Genomic DNA, 25441 nt, shown 5'->3' on the forward strand with positions numbered 1-25441 from the left:
AAGCAGGAGTTGTTATCAGAGGGCTGTTTTGCCTGACTAGTCTCTGCTGCTCTGATCAACAGTAATATCCAGCAGCAGCATGTAATAAAAGTGAAGATGAAATGGATTCTGCAAAGAGCTTCAGTTGATCAGATTAGGGACAAGCAGTACTCCCTGAATTATCTCAGGAAAGCTCTCACAACAAAGACAAAAGAGGTTGCAAATGCAGATACACATTTTAACAAGACATCAACATTTCAGTGGTAGCAGCTCTGTCAGGCTGTACTTTGGCAGCGTGTTTGCATGACATGCTAATTAGCAATAAACACAAACTACATCTGAGGCTGGCGCGAATGTCATTAGTTTTACAGGTATCTGGTCATAAACCAAAGTGTTTGACAATTAAAAATTAGGCCTGATGATGGCGCTAGATGAAAAGTCAGGGAATCACTAAAGTTGTTACAAACGATCCTGAGGGAAACATGGATGTGAGTACAAAATGTCATGGCAATCCATCTAACAGTTGTTTCACTAAACATCAACAATGTTAACTTCATGGTGGTGCTAGAAGAAAAGTCAGAGGATCACTAAAGTCAATAGGATTTATTCTCTGGGGGACCATGAATGCCTGTGCAAATTTTCATGGCAATCTGTTCTGTAGTTGTTGAGATATTTCAGTCTGGACCAAAGCGGTGGACCAGAGCCACACCGCTAGCTTGGCTAAAAATAAAATAAATAAGCTTCAGTAGGCTAATATTTGTTTGAAGGTTTATGCTTGTGATGCACACAAAGCAGAAAGGACTACACTGTCGAAACATTTTATTAATGATTTTATAAACAATTTGACAACTTGCAAATATATTTAATCAGATATAGGGATTTCCATCAGAAACATTGCCAGTGGTTTGTGTGCAGTTGCTTTCAAGCTCAATTCCCATTGCAATAGACTTCATATAATATGCATTTGTCATGATTTAGCAGTTGCCATCAAAAATTGTTTCACTCTGCGCTTATTTAGGAAAACAGCTTAAGTGTGATGTTGCGGACATTAGCAGCTTTTCAATAATGATACTCATTTAAATGTAGTGCCCCCACAGAAGCTCTGTTGTGACTGTTATGGGGTTCTTTGTGGCTCAATTTAGACTCCTAGTGGAGAAAACTGAAAACAGTGGCCACAGTCTTCCTGTTTTTATTTCCTCTCACCTCAGATTCATCTTTCGACACTTGTCTGTCCTCTAGTGCTCTGCTGACTGAAGCTATCTGTTTGTCTTTGGCTCATATTGGAAAAACCGCTATGAAATCCTCCCACATCTCATCATTATTGTTCCACTCAGACACCCAGAAGGGCAGAAAGCAGCCAAATGCGACCGCTTTGATGGAGTGGCCCACACCTGCATGATTACGCTGGAGGAGGGTAAACATGGGAGGATGAAAATGGTGACGTGATGAGCAGCAACAAGGCCTGCGAGGCTGCAGGTGTCTCGTTAACACTTGAGCCGAGCCTTATTGACAGGTGGTATGCGGCCTGTTTTGAATTCATCACTGACATTAACCCAGTGACCTATTCCACAACTAGAAAGACCCTTTGCTACACTGATACCAGTTGGCATGGCAACCTCCTGTGAGTCGATGCTGAGTGGACAAGACATTTACGTCCTAAAATCTAACCACGAGTGTACTGTTAGCTGGACATCAGACAATACATTTTGTTGATACAACTGCTTCCATAGCTGATCTGCTGAGTGCATTTACTTGTATTTCTGCAATGACTTATTTATTCTTTATTTGTTTTTCTTAAATACATTTTAGCTGGGATGCTCTAAGATGATTTTGTTGCTTGGTTTTCTTATTATCTCCCTCCTGCTTGTGGAGAAATAGCAAACAAAAGACGCAGGTGCTTGGTCGTAATGACTGTGTGCAGTATGGCCTTGCAGTGTAAAGTGGTGTGAAATGTCTATAAGGTCTGGCAGAGATCCTGTGACTGTGCTGTAAGCCTCATGATGTCCCTGTTAAAATGAGTAAGCAGCTGTGAGTGTCACTGTTCCTTTCTTACACCCTGATGTCATGTCTCATATTTAAAAGGGCCGAGACAAAAGCAGTTAGATCTGAGTGGCTGTCACAAGTGACTTTTATATAGGTACAGTATTTAATTGTCATAGACATATGCATGTGATAGTAAGGAGGAAATTATGTCTTCTCTCTTTCTGTTGTCTCTCAGTTAACCTCCCACACAAAGAAAACAAACCCTGACTCTCTTTTTGCCAACAGATGGCCCCGGACCCTCAGAACGAGCGAGGAGGGCCATGAGACATGTGGGCCCATGAGGATTTATAGCATCAGTCACTTCTCTCAGGTGATTAGGTTTTTTCACTGTTTCACTCCCAATAACTACGTCTGCCTTATATGCAGTGGTATAGAGTAACTGAGTATATTTACTCAAGTATTGTACTTAAATACAATTCTGAGGTACTTGTACTTTACATGAGTATTTCCATTTTACTTTATATTCTCCACTCAAGGAAATATTTTACTTTTTACTACATTTATTTAACAGCTGTAGTTAGAAATTGCTTTGATTTTACATACAAAACATATAATCAGCATGTAACATGATCCATTAGTACAGATTAAAGGCACAGAGGTGTTTTGGGTTATGTGGCTGATTAGAACTGATAAGGTTGGAGTTGCGCAAAGCTGCATATGCTGGGATTTACGTGAGGTCATCATGTACAATGATAAAGTTGTAAAAACTAGGAGAATCAGTATTTTTGTTGTATAAAATAAAAAAGGTCTGAAGGGGACCGTTTTGCACTACTTTTACTTTTTATACATAAATAGTATAAGTACATTTTACATTGTGGTAATATTTTTGTAATTTTACTCAAGTAGTATATGCAAGATTTTTTTACATTTTGGTATTGCTACTTTTCCTTAAGTAAAGGATCTGAATACTTCCAGCACTGCTTATATCACCATTCATTGGCATAGTCTAAATACTGCAATATATATGTTCTGTTACATACACTACATCACAAAAAAAATCCTATTACACCAGTGATGACTGATATTAAAGATGTTTGTAGATTAGGAGACTATTAGACTTGTCTTTAACCACAGAGATATACATCACTTCACCTTGTTTTGCAAAGATTATTTGAAAGGAGTGTCCACAGTATTTCAGATCTTCCATGAATCGTCCACAAGGGGGTGCAAGAGTGGAGCAAAAGATAATTAGCCCAGCAGAGATGTTGTATGAGGCATTCCTTTCAATCCACAACTCCTAATGAAATGATTTTAACATACTGTGATGAATCATTATAAACCCAGTTAAGAGGCTCTTTTCATTAAGGACTTTTAAATAAAGCTCTAGCTTCAGTGTTAGTCATGCTGAGGGTGTGGCATATACTGTATGTGACCCTTTCACAGTGAAACAGTAATGAGGATTCAGTATTAACACCCTCACAGCTGTAACTGTACAGGATGGATGGTGATTCATACTAAAATGTTCTGCTTATAACTGAAGTATGGTGGTTACGTTCGAAGCACTGCAGGAGTGAGAGCTGACCCAAAAGAAATCATAGAGAGAGTGAGGTATGATGTATAGATGTGTCATAATCTTAGCTGGATTTGCGTTACTGTGTTTACCTGGACAGTGTTTGTCAGTAAGAGTCACTGGGTCAGATAATTGAGTAAAAAGAGACAGATGGTGGCAGCATTTACTGCTGATTACATGGAGGTCATAAACTGCCTTTCAGTAGCTGGGGGTGCCAGGTCCAAGGCCTATTAAACTGCCAGAGCCTGAATCTTAGAGGAATGCAGCTGCACAGGCAAGAGAGTGGAGGGGTTTAAACACTGGGCCAAGAACTCCAACATCCAGAGTACAGGCGCACAATGTATATCTTAACGAGGATGCAGGGTTTCATGTCTGTAACGGTGCATATGTTTTTTTGCAACTTTTACGTCTGCACGTTCTCGTTTCAAAAGGAGCACATGATCTTCTCTTCACATCATTGGAGTTGGCACACTGTAGCGAGGGACATAAGCACTGTCACTCACACAGAGTAAAATATTCCATACCAGAGGCCTCTGGGCTGCGGCAAAATTGCAGTTGTTGAGTGGCTGCACATGCAGGAAATATAAATAGTATATGCTGATGTAGGGCCATGTGCGGTGTCGTGAAATTGACACGAGGACACAAGAGAAGCAATGTTCCCCTGCAAACCTGCTGGACAATGCAGAATACATTATTGTAACAAATGGCTTATGAAATCATCTAAGATTTATGACCTCATGGTAAATATCCACATAGTCAGACTCTGCAAAACAGGAGCTGTGGAGATTTTCAGAATAAAACAAAGAAAAAAAAAATATATATAATAACGTTTTGTAGTTACTGAGGGTATACAGGGGTGTATTTACATCTGCTCAAGATGTACTCACAGTAGAACAGTGTAAATATAGATTACACAAAGCATTAGCACTAATTGAATATATTGAGGTTTACTGCATTGCAATAACCTGCTGATGTTAATTTATATCAGTGTATAAGTCACTGTTTCATCCTACTCTGCATTCTGTTGCAGGGACCATTCATTCACATTAGTCAGGTGTATTGGCTTCCCTGGGAACGGGTGCTGTGGAGAGTGTTTACTGATCACACTGATGTATTTGTCCACCAACTCCACAAGACAGGCAATCAATATTCCAATTACAGGTATATTTCCATTCTTCCACTTTAGAATAGTGAACATCAGTCAATATCTTGGTCAAAATGATTGGAAGTATACGCACAAAAAGGTGTTTGGAGCAAGATGTGAGCAAATGGCCTACAGCTTTGTGGTGCCAGTAAGTCAAATTAGTCAATTTTCCAAGAAACAATTTTATATGAAAATGTTAGAAAACCAGACAGAGGCTGGTAAAACGTTAATCTTCATCACTGCGGAACTATTCTCAAATCTATGATGTCCAAAGTGTTGAATATTTTAGGGAATGAATATCACCACTGAAGTCAAATTTATTTTTTTGTTGACATTTTGAAAGTCTGTGTGGACGTGCTGTGAACAGTGGACAGCTTTTACATTTTTTATTGACCTGCATTATTGAACTGTAAACCTTTGGTATTTTGTTTTACATAGTTTGACATTTTACATTTTACCCAATAAATGTTGATTTTTAGTGTTTAGTGTTACAGTAAAATCTGGAAATGGTCACCTTATGACAGATTTCAAAGCAGCTACTTATGATCGAATTTCCAGACTACTAGGCTCTCCATCTGCGGAAAAAAATAACATTTGCAATTTCATGAAAATTCATGACGTGTGGTGTGAAAGATGTGTGGTTCATTCACAGATGTCGTAAAAATAACCCCATGGTGGATTCCATGTATCTGCTTTATATAAAGTATAGACTGAAGTAATGTATGGGTAAGCTGTGCACAACCAGTTCCCCAACATAACAAGCACAATGATTTATTAAAATAAATATTGTCATCATATCAGATGTCATATTGTGCCTCATCAACACTTTTTCAGTTTGAAAGGGTTACAGTCCTGCTTGGGTGGGTTTCCTGTTGCATGGCTGTTGTCAAATGTTATTAACATGAAGACAAGAACATCCAGTGCGGCCTCCTCACAGCTGATGTGTGTCTGTTCAGCTTGACTGGCCTGTAATGAGGAGATGGAGCACACTCTTTTTCAATTAGGACTGAACACCGAGAGTCAGCCAGTGGCCCTCCAACTCAATCACATCAGAAGCTCTCCTCACTTTCTCGCTGCAGTCTCAACATTATTGACGCCACAGTAAAGTGAGCAGAATCACCTGTCTATGTTTCCCAGTTCTCCGGTTGTAGGGGATAAAGCGGCCCTGCATCAGCATAATCAAGTCCCACGGCTGCTCTAGATGCTGTTAGTCCAAAATGAGCGCCGTTCACAGTTCCCTGAGTCTGACCTGCCAGTGCAAGTTCAATGCTCTCTGATCCCCCGTCCACTGGCATTCACAACCATTAAAATCCCATCTTGCTTAGCTAGGTGCATCGGACACTAATGGAGACTGACTCTGCCCATTTGCGTTGTGTGTTACCCCATTCATTTCCCCCTGCTAAAACGCTTGTGTCCAAACGGAGCGGGGGCGGGGAGGAGTGCTGCTCTCAAAGTCGAGACCCATTCATGATCCTCTGGATCATCCGCGGATGGGGTGCTGTGGTCGTATCTCTTCTTCTCTCCTCAGATTGGTCTCACATTAATGCTGATTAGCAGAGTGTGAAGGGAAGTGAGCAAACATCCAGAGGAGGCACTCCTTGTGGATAAATATTTGTTGTCCTTGTTTGGATAGTGAGGAGTGCTTTCTCTCTCTCTCATATAGTACAGTGGCTGATCCTAATGACCCCGTGTTTGCATCCGCTGTCTGGTTGGAATTTACAAAAAGCTTGGATTCTCTGTGGTAATTTGAAACATGCTCACACAGCTTTTATTCTAGTTTGCTTGTTAGTGCTTATGTACGCCTCATTTATAAATCATAAGTTGGGCAGTAAGACTTAAAATGGTTCTCTCACACATTATATTCATAATGTACTGCTCTGTGAATGCACAATAGCAGGGAAAAGTAGGTCAAATGTAAGTCTTATTATATATTACATTTTGATATACATCATAGAACATGTGCACGATATATATGGTTTTCATCATCAACACCTACAGCATTGCAATCTCCCTGTTCAAGGATTGGAGAGAGACTCAATGTGCTAAACACACGCTGGTGGAGCTACTGTACATGAGCGGAGCAGGGATTGGTCAACAGCTCTGCCACTCAAACAGCAAATACTCTCCCACTTCCTCTGTCCTCCTTTCCTGGTGCAGCCTGGGAGGAGGGAGGGGAATGGATCTTTTCTGTGCGAGTCGCCGGAGCTCCCTCAGCCTGCTCCTTACCACCTGTCCTTGACTTACTGTGCTCAGACGAGGCTGAGAGGAAGCTCGCTCCTCCCTCTGGCACCTCTCTGTCTGTGTTTATGTGAGCAGCTGCATTTAAAAAAAAATCTATTACTGTGTGTGTGGCTGTTTCTTTTCTACCTGTGGTGCTTCAGTGGAGGGGCGAAGAGAGGAACGTTTGTCCTCGGCCGGTGGAGCTCTGATGGGAGGCAGTGCTGGCTTTGGCTGGGACTGGGGATGCTGAACGGGGGAAGGGAGGGCCTGTTTGAGCTGGGACAGCAGCTCCAGCAGCAGGGGGAGTACCAGGCCGCCCTCCACTGTTTCCTCAGCTGCCTGTTGGGACTGACCCATGTGCAGAGCTTCACCTCTCTGCCCAACTGCCTACACCAGGTGAGCCAGATGCCTGAGGACTTGACACACACACTCGTAACATTTGTGTCCCTCTCCCTTTCCTTTCACTTACACACACATACCAACATGCATGTGCATATTCATTACATGCATCCACAATCTGCTGTATCATGTATTTGCACAGCTGTATAGACACATTTGCATCACTTCTCCTTCAGAGCATCATACATTATCACACACCACAGCACACATTCAACCTTGATAACACCAATGTCAAATCTAACAGTGCATCATGTGCCCCTGTGTTGACACTGAAAGATCACATCAGTCTCAGCAGGACTGATAAGTGTGCATGCAGGCTGCTAAATGAGGTATAGGACGCAGCACTAATATACAGTGTTAGACAGCTCACATTGTTTAAAATACTGTAGTATCCAGTTCATGTCTGTCCCATTGTGTGTGGGCTATGTTCTGCTATTTTTGAGGTCACAGGCATTATGTTTTGGCACTGTGTAGCCAAGCCAAAGTCTTAGAAGATTACATACTGGGGTGGCTTTACAAGGCCCTCCTACAAAGGCAAGGCTACAATTTGAATTCTGTTCAGCAGTGCCTGAAGGAATGTCCCTGATGTCAAAACAAAGTCCTTACTCCAGACCTTTGGAACGTGTGGTATGATGTTGACCAGACCAATGGTGCTGCTAGGAGAGCAGAATTACTTGTTTTGACAGCCCATGACATCATGCACACACACACAACCTGGAATGATGTTGGAAATGAATCATTTAATGCTTAACCATGTCCCTTGGTTTTTTTTTTATGTGCTCTACAGATTGCAGAACTCTTCATCACTGAAAAGAATTGTATCCTTTACTAAGTCAGGGAAAAGTCTCACTCCTCATTTCACATCTGACGCTTTTACTTTCACCACCCCTTCAGGACTGTGCGTGTTAGCATGCAGGCTAACTATAATAAAGCTAGCATTCTATTTCTGTGAGGTGAACATGTGAAAGGATTGTCAGTTGTGGAAGGCAAGGCAAATTTCAGTACAATGGAGGATGTAGACCCTTTTTTCAGAAAGCAGTGTAAACTGAGGGGGATGAGTGGACGTCTTTGGGCGAGTTCATAATGACACATTTGTCCCAGAATGATCATATGTATTGTGTGTAGCTCAGGCTGTGTGTCTGTCTCTTAAGAGGATTTGTAGGCTTATCTCTGCACAACAGAGTGGAAGAGCACTAATTAACCTGTATCTGCACTGACTGGGCTGTGCATCGCCACTTCACTGCTTCTATAAACTATAGCAGTATAGGACATAGAGATAATAGAGAGGTGTTATGTTTCAGGATATATTACCTCCGTGGCTCTTCTCCCCGTTACTGAGACACTCCAACACTTAACTTGCCAGCTCAGGTTATCCATCTCAGCAAGGCTCTACCCCTTACTGTCCATTTTCCAAAATAGGTCGATTTGCTGAGCTTGGCTCCATCCATAGCCATCAGTAAGGCCCCTCCTCAGCATGAAAAGGTGTCTACTTAAGAGGGTCGTCTACTGTGACAGGGTTAAATCTTTTGACATACAGCACATTATTACATAACGTCATCAATAGTAATGGTGTTGTGTCATGTCAAACTGTGGCATTTTATGTTTGTAGTGTAAGATTACAGCCATGAAGATGTAACCACATCATACATTGTTTAGAAGGAGGAGCAACAACAATAAAAAAAGTATTTTAAGTAATGTAATCACAAACATATGATATTAACATAATACAGTAAGAATTGCATCTAATGACTATATTAATAATATCATTGTCTGCAGGATTTGTGGTCATTTTCCATGAAATGTTTCCAAGAGTTGCTTCCATTTTTTTCCCCCCAGTAATTCTCATGAGCGTCATAGGAGGCAGTGATGTTGTGGTCTTTGCTTGGTCCTCTAGGGAGGGAGGTGAAGGGTCAGTGTGCTCAAACTTTGAGAGGATATGGGAACTTTGGAGTTTCACACAAATGTTTACAACAACAGACTTTGCTGTGTTTCCTTGCATGCTGTCTGTGGGTCTAACCAAATCCACTATTAAGGAACAAAGCTGAATTTTCATATTCAGAGAATCTTGATTTCATGCTGGTGTACTGGCTTTATTCCAGACAAATATACTGTAGTAGGTGCAGTTGATAGTGATAGTGGCAGTGCCATGACCGCTTAAGGCTTGATGTATTGTTATCAGAGCTGGCAGTATCCACAAGTGACCTTTGTCCAAAGCCAGAAGCTATTTTGGCTGCTGAGTGTTTACTTATACGTGTTTCTTGGAAAGTATGCTGACCCAGGCAATTTGACTTGAATCTCAAATAAAGGGAAATATCAAAGAAAAATCTGGGCAAATACTGTAGTTACATTTTTAAAGTGGCTATGCAGTACAGAAAGAGTAGTAATAGATAGTCAAAAGGGGCTTAAGAACACAAGATAATCAATATAGAAGTATCACATTTAGTCATATTTGATCTATAATTCTATCATTCTAGAGGAAATCCCAGATTCCTGGAGTTAACTGTGTACTTCGTGAGGTTATTTCAGAGCACTCTTAGTAAAGTTATGCAGCACGTGTGTTCAGGTGTGCCTTTGTTGGTGCAAGTGTTAATGCTTGTCGAGTTTGGGAGTGCAGTCCAATTACCAGTTCAGGGGAGGTTGTGTGTGTGTGTGTGTGTGTGTGTGTGAGAGAGAGATTGTGTAGATGGCTAAAGTGGTGCACACGTTCCCTGGAGAGGATTTTGTGAGGTTCCTGTTGTGGTCCAGGTGGGCTAAAAATAGCAGACAGAAGTAGTGCTCTGACCTTTGATGATGGCTGTTCCCCTAATCCCCCCCCCCAGATGGTCCACCTCATACTTACCTTTCTCCCCCACTGCCAGGTCAGGTGACTCCCGGGACAGGTTTACTGCATTTCTGATCATCCTGTAAAATAAATGTGTGGCATTTCATGAGAAGTTGCCATGTCATCTCTTACTGTACTGTACATTCAATTATTCACATGTACATCCACTAATAGCTTTTCAACATCCACCCCCACCATCCATCAGCTTTTCTGGTATCTTGTGGTGCTCATCAGAAGGAAACATATTTCTTTTTTAATCTTTAATCTCTAATCCTTTCCTTTTGTTGAGAACCACATGTACAACAGGATTTTGACAGCGCTGTATCTGATGTGTGGCTCGCCTGTCGTGTTCTTTCACTGACATTATTCTCCTGGTGACAAAATGAAGAAAACCAGCTGCTGTGGTTTTCAGTTCCGAGTTTAACTATTCTTTAAAAGTGGAAACCTATTGTCCATCTTTCCAACCTCAATATAAAAGTAGTAGATGTTTAGTTTTATGTGATATACATTAACCTATAATTGGCAAGTAGCGTGATGAAAAGTGAAATACCCAGAATGGAATTTATAGTGTTTTACACATGAGAGATCCGGCGTTAAGTAGGACATTTAGGCAGGCGAGGCTGTGTTTATTTTAAGCATTCTTCGTCCCATTGGTCTTTAAATTCACCTGACAAGCATCAGTGGTGTCATTTTACAGTGGGACGGACTCTCATGATACTTTTGACAAAGGCTCTATTTTTAGGATGCTTTTTATAGAGAGTCTTTTCATGGAAACAAAACTGGCATTCAGATACATCAAAAGGATTCTGTAGAAAACACAAAAGATAAAGCCAGACATTAGAATAGGAATATAATATGAGAGGATACAATGAGGTGTAATCAGAGACAACTACACTGTGAGAGTCAGCATTTGAAACTGGTCACTCCATTTGAAATGCAGCACAAAACCCACAAACAAGAGATAACAATGACACAGACACCAGTAGTGGAAATCCGTGTCGTAAAACCCAGACCTCAAGAATCTGTTCAGGATTACTACACGTTCTGTTTGCCTGGAGGGGTCATTCTCAAGAGGGCTGGGAAAAAAAACAAAAAAAAAATAGTGTTGAGCTGGGTAACGAGGCTGTTTTTAACTTCAACAACTGACTAATCCCGTTGACAACTGAGACTCATCCTTCACCCATATAAACAGATGGGAAGGCCCTCCAGTTCATCCAGGCTGAAAAGATGTTCTATGAGGTGGCATTGATCGAGCTCACGGCTCTTCAGGGGAGCACAGGCAAGTACTTTTGACATGAAGCTATCGCTGAACACTTCTGGGAAGATACTGTAAGTGCATATACAGTATTACATGTACTGTACGTATATCATGCAGCCTATACGTCGTCTACTTTGACTTTGAATGTTTTTAAATAATGCTTTATTTGCCTTACAATTTCCTGGAGAGTTTCTAGGAAAAACACATAATTTGGTACTATATATATGTAAAATATAGAGAGTGTTGATTTTGTACACAATTATTTGATTCCAATTAATTGCTAAACTAGTGTAACCTAGAGTTTTTTATTCTGTGTGCATCAGGTCAGTTGGACATGTAAAAATGTGAAATTTGTTAACAGGCAAGTACATTGTTGAGCTTATATGAAGAAGGAATCTTTTAGAAAATAAATGAATTGTGAATGAATATATACTTGGGTTTAACTGGAGCAATTCTTTTAAGGAAACTGTTCAACACAACTAAAGTAATTAAATTACCAGTCTCAAAACGTTCTCTATTTACTCATAATAAGTACAAAATGATATAGATCTTTGTTGGGAAGGGTGATGTAAAATTGTGTGGGATCTAATTTTATTTTTAATTTAATTTTGAGGCTATTAGCAAAGCACCAGATACACTTAAGCAGTTCAGTGGCTGACAGACTGTGTTTGTAGTAGGCAGCTCTCCAAAGTGACTTGTGTGTGACCTGCATCTACAAACCAACCTGCAAACGATATTATTACACTGTGTGTCTCTGTAACACCCCCAAAAAATCCATTCTGTTAACTCATTAAGCCAATACAAAGTCCATCTTTGTTTACAACATACCTGGCGGAGCACGGCAAGGCCGCTCATTCATCACCTGCTGCTGCTCCAGACGTCTGCCTCCTCCTCTCTGTCTGCTGCTGAGGCAGCAGCGCAGTGTAGCGTGAGCACAGTGGAGGAGATCGGGGACAGACAGAGTAGAAGACAAATGGCCACACTTTTCTCATTAGGAGCTGTGTGTCGTTGTACAATGCTGAAGCCCCTGATTCAGCACTCACTTGGATTGAATGCTGGACTTCTCCAGAGACAGAGCCGGCAGTGTAGCTGCAGTTTACAAGCTTTCATTCTCTCCCCAGTGTCTTTTTCAAATGTACCCTTCTCAGTAGTTCCCCCCTGACAGCCGACATAATTGTCGTTTTGTGGTTCTTGTAATGCAAACAAAAGTCTTAACCTGTTGCAATGATTTATTTGCACTTGCTTGTGGCATGGATTACAAGCCAAACTCATTTTCACCTCCACTCTTGTGTATGTGTGTGTGTGTGTGTGTGTTAGGTGTGTACAGTACATACTGTATGTTTGTGGTTTGTCACCGTGTGCATGCGTGTGTCTCAGCACTCCAGTGGGCGTGGTGAGTCTGTTGTTTGACTCCCTTATCTGCTCTGTCCTGCCCTTATCTCTGCTCTCGTGTCTCCAGTCCTCAGTTGGCTCCACTCGACTGTTCAGGCTTAAAGTCCGCAGCAGTGCCAGACCGCTTGATAGCCAGACACCAAGGCTTTCTGTTGGCTTTATTTTTCAAACTCTGTGCAGTGGTAGAGAGGTAAAGAGAGCAAAGGACAGTGAGTAGAGAGGGAAAGAGGAGCAAAGGGAAGGACTGAGTGGTTTGTTGGCAGGCTGACTGTGATTCCATGCCCTGTGTTTGTGTAACAGGGCCTCAGGAGGAGGCTACGCTGGGCTCTGCAGGATGGACGACCCCAGAGGAGCTTTCGGAGCAGGCCTCCCAGGCACAGCACCTCGAACGGCTGGCCCAGCTGTGCATCATGAGCAAACAGTAGGTAAAACTGTGTCCTGCTGTAGCTCCTGTTGTGGTGTAATTAATGGGGCATTACATGTCCTGTGAGTTTAAGGGCTCAGTGGGCTCATCATGAATGAGTTTATAGTTAAATAAATTCAATTTTATGACTGTTTTATCAATATATATACTTTACGTATATTTGGCTGGCAAGGGTAAATTTAAAAACTGACAGTTTAAAAACCCCACTTTAAGGAATTAATCCCTTTTATCTTTGCTTTAATGAACATTTCATAGTTATGTGTCATGTGTAACAGTCATTGATTGTCTTATTTCTTCACTCAGTATGACAAATTTGAAATTTTTGGTTACAGATAAAAAAAATGTATGCATATCCACGTCAACTCACACGTCCACACAGTCGTCCTTTCTGGAATGGAAATTTTTCGAACTCCGGCTCTAAGTCTTTTTAGCTAGAGTTGAATTTCTCTGTAGATGTGGAGAAAAGAGACACCGCACTCTACGTGAGTGTTACAGAAGGAACACCTTAACTGGATCTGGTGTCTCCTGTTGCAGGGGTACTTTGTTAGGCCATAGCATGCGCCCATTTTCTGTGCCTCTGTTGTCATTGTTGGGATTAGGCCATTTAACCTGATTGCCAGAGAGGGTGACAGGGGGTGGAAGGTTTGCTCGGTGGAGGGCTGATCACAGTGCTTCATTAATGCAAAGAGCATACAGTAGTTAAACTTAAATGAGATGGTACTGATTGTGCATGACTATACCCGGAGGCTTGGGTTTCTGGCTAAGCAGGAATTTGATTCTGCTCTTTGATCTTTTCTTGCAGACCTCCACCATAAGCCTAAACCCCAGTTTTTCTTTCTTGTCGACAGGAAGTTGTAATACTTCCTGAATCTTTCAGCAATGTCGTAGGAAGTCCTTTGGGACACCGAAGGGCTTTTCTGTCTTTGCCGATCAGATGTCCCCTGAAAAGGACCTTCTAAAGCAGTGCAAACTGACACCTGGCCATTACTAATTGAAGGGAAGTGTGGGTTTTGAACAGCGAAGCTGACATCTGTCACACTAAACAGAGCTTGCTCTACATCTATAGGCACACATGAGGGTGTGAGGGTGATAAATGACATTGGCTGACTATCCAGGGCAGATATGAGCGGAACAGCTGGCAGATCCTCAATGTACCACATCATGCTCACCTAGCTTAGCACTAAGCAGAAGAGCAGTGGAAGGGCACAAGTCAGTAAACCAACCTGTAAGCGCCATGCCTTCTGTAATTTACCTTGGAGAATAGAAAGGGGCAGTCAGTCCTGGCAGAAATAGAAGGTTTCCACTTCCTCCATAAGGCGCCTGAGCACCTGCAGCCCTGCCCTCAGTGTCTAATCACAGCAGACGCTTGTTTAGATTTCCCATGCTGCTGAGCTCCGAACACTGAAACCGATACGCTTGCCTGACAATGCAGTATGGGCCACTACATTTGATTAAGGTCAGGCATTGTTGTCTTTGAAAATATTTGTGTTGAGATAAAAGAAGAATGTGCATTAGTAGGTTTCATCAAAGCGACTGCTTTCGTTTTCAGCAGGTATGAACATTTTACTCCAGTCGAGTAGTGTATTTGTTTAATGGTGCCATCTTCCTTTCCTTTTCCTTTCAGACCTCATCTTGCTCTAGAATACAGCGGTAAGGTACGTCAATTTCATCATTGTCTATGCTTCCGCTCTAGATTTTTGAACAAATTAAATATTTCATGGCACTCACCTCAACTTCAAATCCCCTCTGTCTGTTGAATTGAACTTCCAGGCTACAAAGATCCACCAGAGGGCCTTTGGTAATGACCACCCCATCACAGCCAGAAGCCTGGAGCTTATGGCCACCGTCTATGCTGAGATTGGCAAGACTGAATATTCAGGTAAACACTCACCTGTGATGAATATACAGAGTGGCACGGTAAACATTACTGTCATCCAATAAAGGCTGTAACATTGTGTCAGGATGACTTACTGTATGAAGCTAAATAAACACAACATGGTTGTATGATTCCAAAGACAACAGTGGAGGACACCTCTCTCAGCAGTATATAATTTAACACTGTTAACATTCGAGGGTGGAGACCTCGCTGTCTGTTGACAATACCAGAACAGTGATGTTAATCTCAAGAACATGTCCTCTGTGCTTTAGAGAGCACACAGCACGGTGAGGATGTGGTTTAAAGCAATTCAGTTAGCCTTTAAACCAGGTCCACCAGTGAAAATGTTAAATTAATAAACACTTGCGGTCATGTTGGACACAAGAGTGGTTTTATGCGGAGCAAAAAAGAAAAGCAGCTTTGTGACAGTTTGAGGGCACAGTTTTTGTTGTACAGTATGTACGCTTGGCTTGCATTAAAAAGGGAGCAACACTCTCTGCCCAATTCTGAACTCTGCATTTTTTTGTGAAGACTGCTGTGGTGTTTAAAAGCAGTACGTAGAAACCAGCCTTGTTGTTGAGTCAGCTTTCAGAGGCAGCGGTGCTGAACAGGGGCAGCTACATAAAGACAGGAGTGTGCAGCATATAAAGACGGAGATTTACAACACTCCTTGTTGTTACGTCACATGGTCTGAAACATGTTTGGTGAAATTGTGAAAACGTGCAGGGTCAGAGAGCGGCTGTAGATCAGAACACACAGTAGTCTCTGTGCACTTTCTGCGACCTTTTAGTTTGTATTGTACGACAACAAAGGCACGTTTAACTGTTTACCCCCCCCACTGTAAACTGGGTCAGTCGCAGTCCCTCTGCTAACAAGCTATTTATGTGTATCTGCAAGTTGAATTAGAGTATATCAACTGTAGTTGAACTGTAGTATGTTGTCTAACTATTTAACAATAATTAACCAAACTACTAACTACTTAGGGAACGTGTGAAAATGATTTGGGTGGGGAGCGCAGTTAGAATTTATTTTATTATTATCTACCGCATTTATTTCCCGATCCTCTATAGAGTATGTTGTTCAAAGAGTTAATACTTTTCTTGGCCTGAGCTGGTGCAGCATCTTCCTGTGTTATAAAATAGTAGATAAAATGAGGAAAAGGTTGTTGTTTTTGTCCACTGACCTCAAATCTTATTTAAGGAACATGTTTATCTGATGTACACAGGTAAGTCTGTGGATAACCAATTGTCACGTCAGGTATTTTGTAAGAAAATTCCCACGTCGGTTTTATAACCATTAAAAAGGATGTTCAGGACAATCTTGACAGATAAAAGACAATTTACATTTTTTTATTCAGAAAAGTATACACTTACTCTAAATGTTTGCCTGTCTGTCTAGCTATCTGTGTCTCTCTCTTTCAATCAATCCTTCTCCATAGAAGCTATTTTACTTGTAAATGACCCAGAAGAGTTATAGATTGACTTATCAGTTGATGAAATCACTGATCAGTGTGGCAAGTGACTAATTCATCAGCCATCAGACAGACAAAACATACACAGTATTTAGTAGAGATATGGGAAACTTTCAGACAATGCAAATGAAGGAGTAACCAGACTCACGCTAATTTTTGGAGAAACTTTTTTTCCTGAATAGTAAATATCAAAGCGTTTTAGTGCAAACGTATTTGAAAAAAACAAGTGAGTTGTAACTTGAACCTACTAAGCTGTGCTCTACCTGGTGCCGACAGAGTTAACGCCGGCGTCTTTTCTGCGTCACATTTGCATGTTTAACTTTGTATGTTTAACTTCACCTTGTTGACTGTCCTCAGAGCAGACTGCAGACTCCAGTGCAAAGCAGCACTAGATTACTACTCATGTATGGTCATGGTTCTCTTACTAGACTCCCTGGGTCAGTGTGTGTCTGCACTGTCCAAACGCTTCGCTGCTGCAGAGTCCATCAGAGACACCGTCAACTGTCTTCCTCATTCCCACCGGGACAAACACTCAGAGGTCCGCCACAGAAAGGACACCCACCACCAACAGGAGGATACACCAAAACCTAAGGTAGTGTTGACAACACCCCGGCATCTTCAGCAGTGTTGCTCTGGATACAAGCAGTTTGTTTGCAGAAGATTGGTGCCTTCCAGCTGTTTGCTGCTGGTCTTTATTTATTTATTTGGAGCTTGTTCTGGGTATACTCATCCCGAGCTGTATCTAATGCAGGTAACCAATGGCAAAGTCCCCACCTCCATTCTAAAGAGGCCAAGTCCCAACTACGGGTCAGACACAGAACCCAACCACAGACGGAAAGGCGAACGGAGGGTTCGATTCAGGGAGCCAGAGACCACAGTACATGGTGAGAAAACAGACAAGTTAACAGTTTGAGTCTAGCCTGCTCAGTCACAGACAGTCAGATGTGTTTGTACAACAAGAGAGAGCATGCTGCCCTCTGCTGCCTTAACACCTGGACCAAACTAGTCCACTGCCTTCATATCATGCATATTTTCAGCAGCCTTTCCATGTCAGCTCTCGTTTACAGAGGCATTAATAAGGGAATATATGTATACAGTAACAACATGATTGTAATTTTGATTGTTTCTTCGAAATGAGTGCCATCCGAGCTTGCACTGGTGTCCTCAACCCATATGTAACGGCGGCGTGTGCCTTGCACTGAGCAGTAAAGAAAACAAAATGCATTAAAACATCCTGCGATTGCATCGTAAACTATTGTCCATTGGGGATACTCTACTATTTAAAAATAATGTAAAGCCGAGAGACTTCCAAACATGAGCAAGTGATTTACTCTTTTGTAATTAATTATGCATGCAAATGAGGCACCATGGAGTCTGTTCCTGAGAGATAGTGAGTCCATGAAGGCAGAGCAGCCGCTTGGTAGCTGCTGTACATCACAGAGGTTGGCTCTTGTTGACTGACTGGCCTCTTTTCTGTCGGCTTTACAGACATTCCTTACTGTGACTCTTTAGGTGGTAAGTCTGCCTGACAGTGTTCAGAATCACCATGTTAATGTGCACAGGAAAGTGACGACAACACTACACTTTTTATTAAAAGAACAGTCCACTGGATGTAAATAAGTGTGGTGAAAGCATTGAGAAAAGGGGTTTAGGTTCATTGTTAGGTAAAACATGTCAATCAAATGTCACTTTTAATAAACTTTGTTGCCTGCCATGCAAAATGAAATTAAGCCTGTTCACTGCCCCCCCCCTTTTTTTTAATAATATTTGAAACACAGAGAGCAGTTTGTGTGACAAGGCTTCACTACACAGTATATATGCAATCGCATGAAATCCTCCATTAAAATCCTCCATAATCCTTCCCTCTTGAGGTCTTTACTTTGCTGGATGTGCATGTGACAATTCAAATGCTCATTTACAAGCCAAAATTGTGAAAAACTGGTCTTTATGCTTGTAGCCTACGAGACGACACCGTCCCGCCCCCACCTGGCCCTGTTCACTTGCCTCTTCCTGCTGATGTCATTCCTGGGTGTGGCCATGTACTGCACAGACCGCCGGCGCCCACAGCGAGTGTGCGAGGAGCTGGAGGCTGCTTTGGCTGTCTACCTGCTGCATATGAAACAGCTTCTGTGGGGCTGCTGGATATGGCTGACCATGCAGTGACTGAGACCGACCACAGGTGGAGACACGGAGCCTCCTTTATGTTTTTTCAGACCCCTCTTTTTTCCTACCTTTTGAAGGAGCCCAGGCCTACAAACACCTCAGCCATTTGGCACGTCTCTGTGCACTGTCTGTGGTGTTGAGCCACTCTCGCAGTGAAAAAGGGAAAAATGTGTAATCCCAGAAATATGTAGCTTCCATGTCTGTATGTATATATATATAGTAAGGCGGTGGTCATGCCACTCCTTATTTAAGTTATGATGATTTTTGCACATCTGCAATGTTGATGCTCACATATACTGTAACACTCACTTAATCACCACAACCATTTGATTTTCCAGTTCATGTCACAGCCTAATGTATGTGAGTGAATGATTACATGGAATGCAAATATTTATTTTGTTACAGTACATGATTTGTGTATATCAGATATACATACACAGAGCTGGATGTGTATGTATGGTTCAATGTACTAAGGACTATCACAATATTCCGCCTTGTAACTGCACATAAATGAATGTAGAGATGTTTGGAAACAGCTTTTGATCGGCACGGCGCACATTTCAAGAGGAGGATGGAAGCACAAATGTGTAAACTGTTCGATAATGATCCACGAGAAAAGATAACACAGGGCTGCATCACTTCACAGTACCAGGTTGAATGAACTCAACAGATGAAAAACACCTCTTTCTTCACAGACTGTCTGCTCTTCTGTATGGCTGACTGTCTTCAGCTGATTCCTATAGCTCCACTGAGGAGGAAAATCTGCAGCACAATGTTATGAATTCTCTCTCCTTATCTATTGCCGAAGAGAATATACTCAAACTGAATGAATGCTAATGCTTTTGACAGTGTTCCTCTTTATAACCGCTTGAATCCCACAAAATATCCTTGGTCCTAAATGTTATTTATTCTTCTATACTGTATATCTGCATCAAATATCCAACTTTCAATTATTTTAAATTTTTTAACTTTTTGTTACCTGTTACATTTCTATTTAAAAAAAAAAAAAACAATAATATTCAGGTTTTAATCGTGATGTCAAATGCTCATCAAGCTTTGGACAAACATATGGATGGGTGTGGGCTCAACAGATAGATATTAACTACTAATATGAGGCCAAACACAGACATATAACAGAATCAGTTGGTGTGTTATTCTATGTCGGTCCCTTTATCAAATGAAGCAAATAGAATTCAAACAGCCAAACCACCACCACGAATGAATTATAGGAATTAAAGGGCACAGTGATGCACATCCCACAGACCTCTCATTATGAGCAATAACACACATCACATAGTTTGCAGTAAAACATTGTTCTTTATATATCAGGTTTCAGGGAACTCAGAAGGAAAGCGTTGGGATTTTGGAGGTTTCACATATATTCGCAATATAAGGCTAATAACGCCTCTATAGAAGGAAGAAACACTCTCGACTCTGTACTGTCAAACTAAATTGTCATTAGCAATAAAACAATACCCAGTCAACTCAAGTCCTGTATATGCACATTTAGCTTAGAAGCTGCATTTCACGGCTGTCCAAACATTTATGGTCACTTTGAAAGAAGTGCCTTTTATGGAGGGTTTTCTTGGTTCCAACCGTTTTATGATTTCAGTTGTTTTGAATAAAACTGTCATTGCCTATCAAAGTCAAACACATGATTTGCTTTCTTCCTGTAATCTCTGACAGTAAGTTGAGTGTGTGATGTGTATGTAACAGGGAGAGAGATGCATGCAGGTACATTTGTGCGTCTATTCACAGTAATACAGTATATTGGTTTGTAGCCTATAAAGTGTAAAGGAGAAGCCTGAGTTACTACTATATATGGCACAAAATAGGATTTGTTTTTCTTCATCTCACACAGTTTGCTGAAAGCACTGGCTGCCTGATACATGAATGTTCTGACTACAGTTGGTCATTTTTATAAAACACCTTTTTGTAACTGTTGGTAAAAGTGTGAGTACACTGCAAAAGCACACATGGGTTTGCTTTGCTGCAGCATGCAAAGAATTCTCACTTCATCGAGTAGTGTGCAGTGCGCATCCTACCAGAAGGAAGCCTACTTTAGGAACACTTTTAATGGTATATAAAATAAAAGAACATCCCTTTACATCTAAAAACCACCACCCTATTTAATTGGTCATGCATTAGGTCCATGCAGAAGTTTCACAAAGACAACATGATCCATCAGCCAATCTGTCCAAGTCATTAATACTGTGTTGCTGAATAGAAAGTCATGATTTCCATTAAATGGTTTTAATGCTATCAGAGCTGAACTATGGTTGTGTGTGTTGTGCTGAAGAGGAATGCACGCAGAGGATGAATAAACTCAATAAAGCAGGCCTCTTCAAGGATTAACAACCACTGGGAGACTTTTTGAGGGAAAATCAATTACCTTTGGAGAACAAAGCTAAAACCCTCCGTTTGATTCAATCCATGGTCAATGGGAGCAAAAGCCAAATCATTTTGATTGTCTACATAGGCAAACATTGGTGTTTCTCATGGCAGGCGAGAGGACTATATGGTTGAGTGTGAGTGTGTGTGTGTGTGTTTGTTTGTGCGTCCTCTGGTTTCTAGATCAGGCCGGTCTTGAGGTCAGAGTTGCGGCGTGAGGAGCGGCCGAGCAGCAGGTCCTTCTCGTGGATCAGGCTGTCCAGCAGGTCCTCTTGTCTGTAGTTGTGGTAGACCTTCAGGAAGGCCATCACTGCGATCCCAAGCCAGGTGAGCCAGGCAGCCCACAGGCCAAACTGCAGGGAGGACATTGTTGTAAGTTTGCCTGAGAGTCAGGATATTGTTAAACTGTCCGAATGATATTACCAATAAAACAGTCTCACCTGAGCTATAGCAAACTGGTCGTAGAAAGCAGAGTTGTTCAGGCCGAGTTCTAGATCAGTGTCCTGCAGGTCCTCACAGCTGAAATATGACACACATAAGCTTGGATTTAGGAGGACCGCCACGCTGCTTAATTAAAGTGTCTGAAAAGTTTAGTTTGTGTGTTGCTCTCTCACCTGCTGGGCATGGTCCCGCTCTCAGTGATGGAGTCGCACCACATGTTGAAACCCACACTGACGATGGTGCTGGACAGGAAGACTGTGAACACCACCAGGGAGCTGATCAGCAGGTTGAGGAAGGCGTTGAAGATGGAGCTGTAGGTAAAAGAAGCTGTGAAGTCTCTGCTTAATGTTTACATACAGCCCAGTCATTTCTCTCTGGAACGTGAAAGCCAATAAACCTGAAACACAGTTGGGCCTGTCACACATGCTTAATTGGGTTTTCTGTGATGAATGGTGGCTTTCAGTCACACATGAAAATAGTGACACAGGCTGGAAATACTGCATGTGAGCCGCAATATGATTTTAATTTGAAAGGCTACACATTTCCCTCCATCTTTATCATGGAGGGCCACAGTGACTAGTCATTTTTAAAAGCTCATGCTAAGCTTTTAACATTATATCATAGCCTATATTATATGCAGTCAGTATGATTCTGACAGAATAACGCGCATATAGGCTACTGTGCGGGCGTGGGAAGATGGACAGAAAAAACACATTTACATTGAGCCGTTAAACCTGAGCCTGTCCTACGGAGCTTTTTACAGTGCTGCTATTAAATTGTGTTGTCACTCACTCGTCGTGTCCTTTGCACAGAAAGAACAGCAGCCTCCATGCCTGCACCGCGGACAGGATGAGGGACGCTATCCCGACAAAAGTGATGAAGCTGCAGGAGGACTCGGGTCCCCACTCCTCCACGATGAAGCGCTGCTTCGACACAGTGATGTTCTCGTTTTGCCACATACCCCGCGTGAAGAGCAGGCATTTCCCCCCGAAGTCCTCCGTGTTTTCGGACAGAGGCACCACGGCGATAAAACCGAACACGAAGGCTAAAAAATAAAGGATGCACTGGGCGAAAATTAAATTATCGAGGGCCATTTTTCTGTCTCACTCTTCGGCTCTCTGCGTCCTGGAGGAACTGCGGCTGCGCAGTGGCGGCAGCGATGAGCGGAGACGCAGCATCCGACGACGCTTTCTGCTGCAAATTAATGAGCAGGCTGAGGCCTTCAGGGTTCTCCATCTTATCTACATCCAGACTGTGGAGATGTTCCTCTTCACTGGTGTTCCCATTTGCAGCAGCTCTAGTATTTAACAGTTCATTATGACATTTAACCTCTTAACATACAATTTTCCCCTGAGATATGAGGACAAGTCGTCTCTGTTTCAGCTTGTTCAAACTCCTCATTGAAGCCATGTGATGTTTACAATGAGGAAAAATAACCAAAGCTTTAACTGCATGTTTTTATGGCTGCACTATTCTATCAAATGGAAATATTATAGATGGTTTGTGCATCATTTTATCAATTTCCCCCAAATTTGGCCTGACATATTTGCTATCTTTGGAAACTTTATCACCATTAGAATATAAAATAAAGTTTGAACAAAGTTTGGCTGCACAGCATGAGTTTGTACTCACTGAGATTTAAGAGTTTAATGCAAATACCTAAACAAACAAATGACAGGTTTTTATTATGGTAGGCTATTGTAGGTGCAACTCTTCAGATATGCTCATTCAGTGGGTTCAATGCAATTATGCCCTTGTACACGCACCCACATTTTGTAAGCACATAAGGCAGTGCACTCACAAATTAGAGTAATGGTTTGTTTATGCATGGTGACAGTCCTTAAGGAAGGGCAGGTAGCTGTCACAGCCATCTGACATGCCTCACTGAGCCCATCTGGTGAGCTGGCCAAGGTGTCTTTCAACCCTCAGCCACCCGGCCTCAGTGCCGCTCACAGTGCCCTCCAGTGGGCAATGTAGCTGCATAGTCAGGGCCCTCTGTTGGAAGAATGATCATTGCCTTGATGTACAGTCTACAGATGCAGGATGCCGCCAAATGCTGGGATGAAAAAACCTGAAGTTAATGGTCTAGAAATGCTTTGATTTTGATGAGAAAATGTAAAAACCTTTATTATTAAGTGGCAAAAGTGACCAGCTTCTTTAGAGGCTGGCATTGAGTCATTTTGAGTCAGAAAATATTAATCGTGCTGCAGTTTCCTGGAAAGTATCCCATGCAACACAAAGACAAGTATTTATATGAGAGCTTTAGAGACATCAGACGGCTATTTGTATCCATCATACAAACTGCAGCATTTTGCATCCTCTCCCTCGCACATGATTTATGTGTCATTTTGTTGCCCCACAGCACTCCATGACGTTATCAACTCTCAGATTAGCTTGAGTTATAGAGTGTGTGTGCAGTCTTGGCCTAAGACCGGCCTAAGCTGATTTCATTCCAACGTTCAGAGACGGTTTGCTTTTTAGCATCATTAGCTATTGTTACTTACGTTTCATGCTCCTTGGGCTTTTTTGGCTCTGGCAGATATTTATTCTTGGGTGTATGATAAATATATCCAGATTACTATTTCCTGTAATAAATCATTTTGCAGGTTTGCAGTACATTATTGCTGGAGTATTGCACTGCTTGTGGAACAGCATTTTCTCCAGCTATAAGTCTAAAAACTTTGGAGGGAATCATAACTGTGCTGATATGCTTACGTTGTCTCTGGCTAGACCTCAGACATCATCTGGTATCAGAGGTTGTGCCACACCTGCAAGGTCATAGGGAAAAGCCCAACGACTCCATAAAGCATGCCCCCCCTTACACAAACAGGAGATCACACGCACATCCACACACACAGAACTCCAAACCACACTTTTAAATAATACAGCATGTGTGGGCTCGTGAACTGGGCACCCAGGGGAGACCCAGAGCAGAAGTGTGTCAAGCTGAAATATGTGTTAAGTTATTCACCCCCAGAACAAGACACAGAGGGAGGGAGGAGGATGCTAACCCAAATGCAGTCCCTGGTCTCTGTGCAAATATGGGGAGCGATGGGCAGCAGAAAGCACTGGGAGGTCATCCATTTTTCATGAGATTCAATGGCAGCAAAGCAAACATCCTTTTTTTTGAAGGGGAAAGAAACAGTGAAGAATCTAAAGTGCAGAATCATTTTCAAGGACAGCATTTTAAATAGTAGTGCATTAAGGCTTCAAATGGAGCAACATGCATCCTTGTAATGTTATAAAATAAAAATACATCATATGAGTCAGTTTTTACTAGAGTTTTAATTAGCGAAACATTTAATAATTCACGTTTATCAATAATTCCTGAGAAAATCATTATTGAATGAGTGTTTCTGACATGAAGAAAAAGGGTGTGGCAGGAGAATATCGGTGGGTGGGGAAGGCTGCTGATAGACGCAGCGGTGGCAGCGGCGGCCGTCAGAGCAATCAGACCAGTTGATTGATGAGGAAGGGGAGATGGATCACGTCAAGGTGAAAAGTCTATGTGCTGATCATCAAGCCTGTAGTATGATCACTAAGTTCATTTTGGAGTGAGTACATCCTTACATTATGGCTTTGGGTTAATACATCAGCTCCAGATTGGGATTTAAAATGTATTTCTGAATCAAAAGACAGATGCATCATGATGAATATATTTCCCATTCAGTTCAGTTTTCCGTGCGCAGTGCTTTGTGTCCTAGATGTACTAAATCTTCACGCTCTCTTCACTCGTTTTCCTTTCACTGAGCGCGTTCTCACATTTCTTATGGCACCTTGTGAACCCTTCCCCAAGCTACTCCAACCTGCGGGCTCCTCTTTGTCTGCCTGTAACACAAAACAACAGCAAAATACAGACACAATTACAGCCTCATATCCTGGCCAGTGATGTGGAGGGCCTGATGAAAT

General features: G+C 41.9%; 2 protein-coding genes across 2 annotated transcripts; one reads left to right on the top strand and one right to left on the bottom strand.

Annotated features, from left to right (window-relative positions):
* The first annotated feature begins 7139 nt into the window (after positions 1 to 7139).
* Positions 7140 to 20351, top strand: c15h14orf180 (chromosome 15 C14orf180 homolog). The gene is made up of 8 exons (XM_070920711.1): positions 7140 to 7292; positions 12834 to 12975; positions 13067 to 13187; positions 14815 to 14845; positions 14961 to 15069; positions 16966 to 17129; positions 17289 to 17421; positions 18495 to 20351. Exons 1-8 carry the CDS (start codon positions 7140 to 7142, stop codon positions 18698 to 18700), a joined length of 1059 nt encoding a protein of 352 aa, XP_070776812.1. The 3' UTR covers positions 18701 to 20351.
* A 919-nt stretch (positions 20352 to 21270) lies between these two features.
* On the bottom strand, positions 21271 to 22710 carry LOC139298120 (transmembrane protein 179-like). Its single transcript, XM_070920992.1, has 4 exons — positions 22325 to 22710; positions 21706 to 21843; positions 21532 to 21610; positions 21271 to 21444 (listed from the first exon to the last, which is right to left on the bottom strand). Exons 1-4 carry the CDS (start codon positions 22624 to 22626, stop codon positions 21271 to 21273), a joined length of 693 nt encoding a protein of 230 aa, XP_070777093.1. The 5' UTR covers positions 22627 to 22710.
* Positions 22711 to 25441: the final 2731 nt, after the last annotated feature.

The sequence above is a fragment of the Enoplosus armatus genome, chromosome 15 (genome assembly GCF_043641665.1).
Source record: "Enoplosus armatus isolate fEnoArm2 chromosome 15, fEnoArm2.hap1, whole genome shotgun sequence".
In the NCBI taxonomy this organism is placed as follows: Eukaryota; Metazoa; Chordata; class Actinopteri; order Centrarchiformes; family Enoplosidae; genus Enoplosus; species Enoplosus armatus.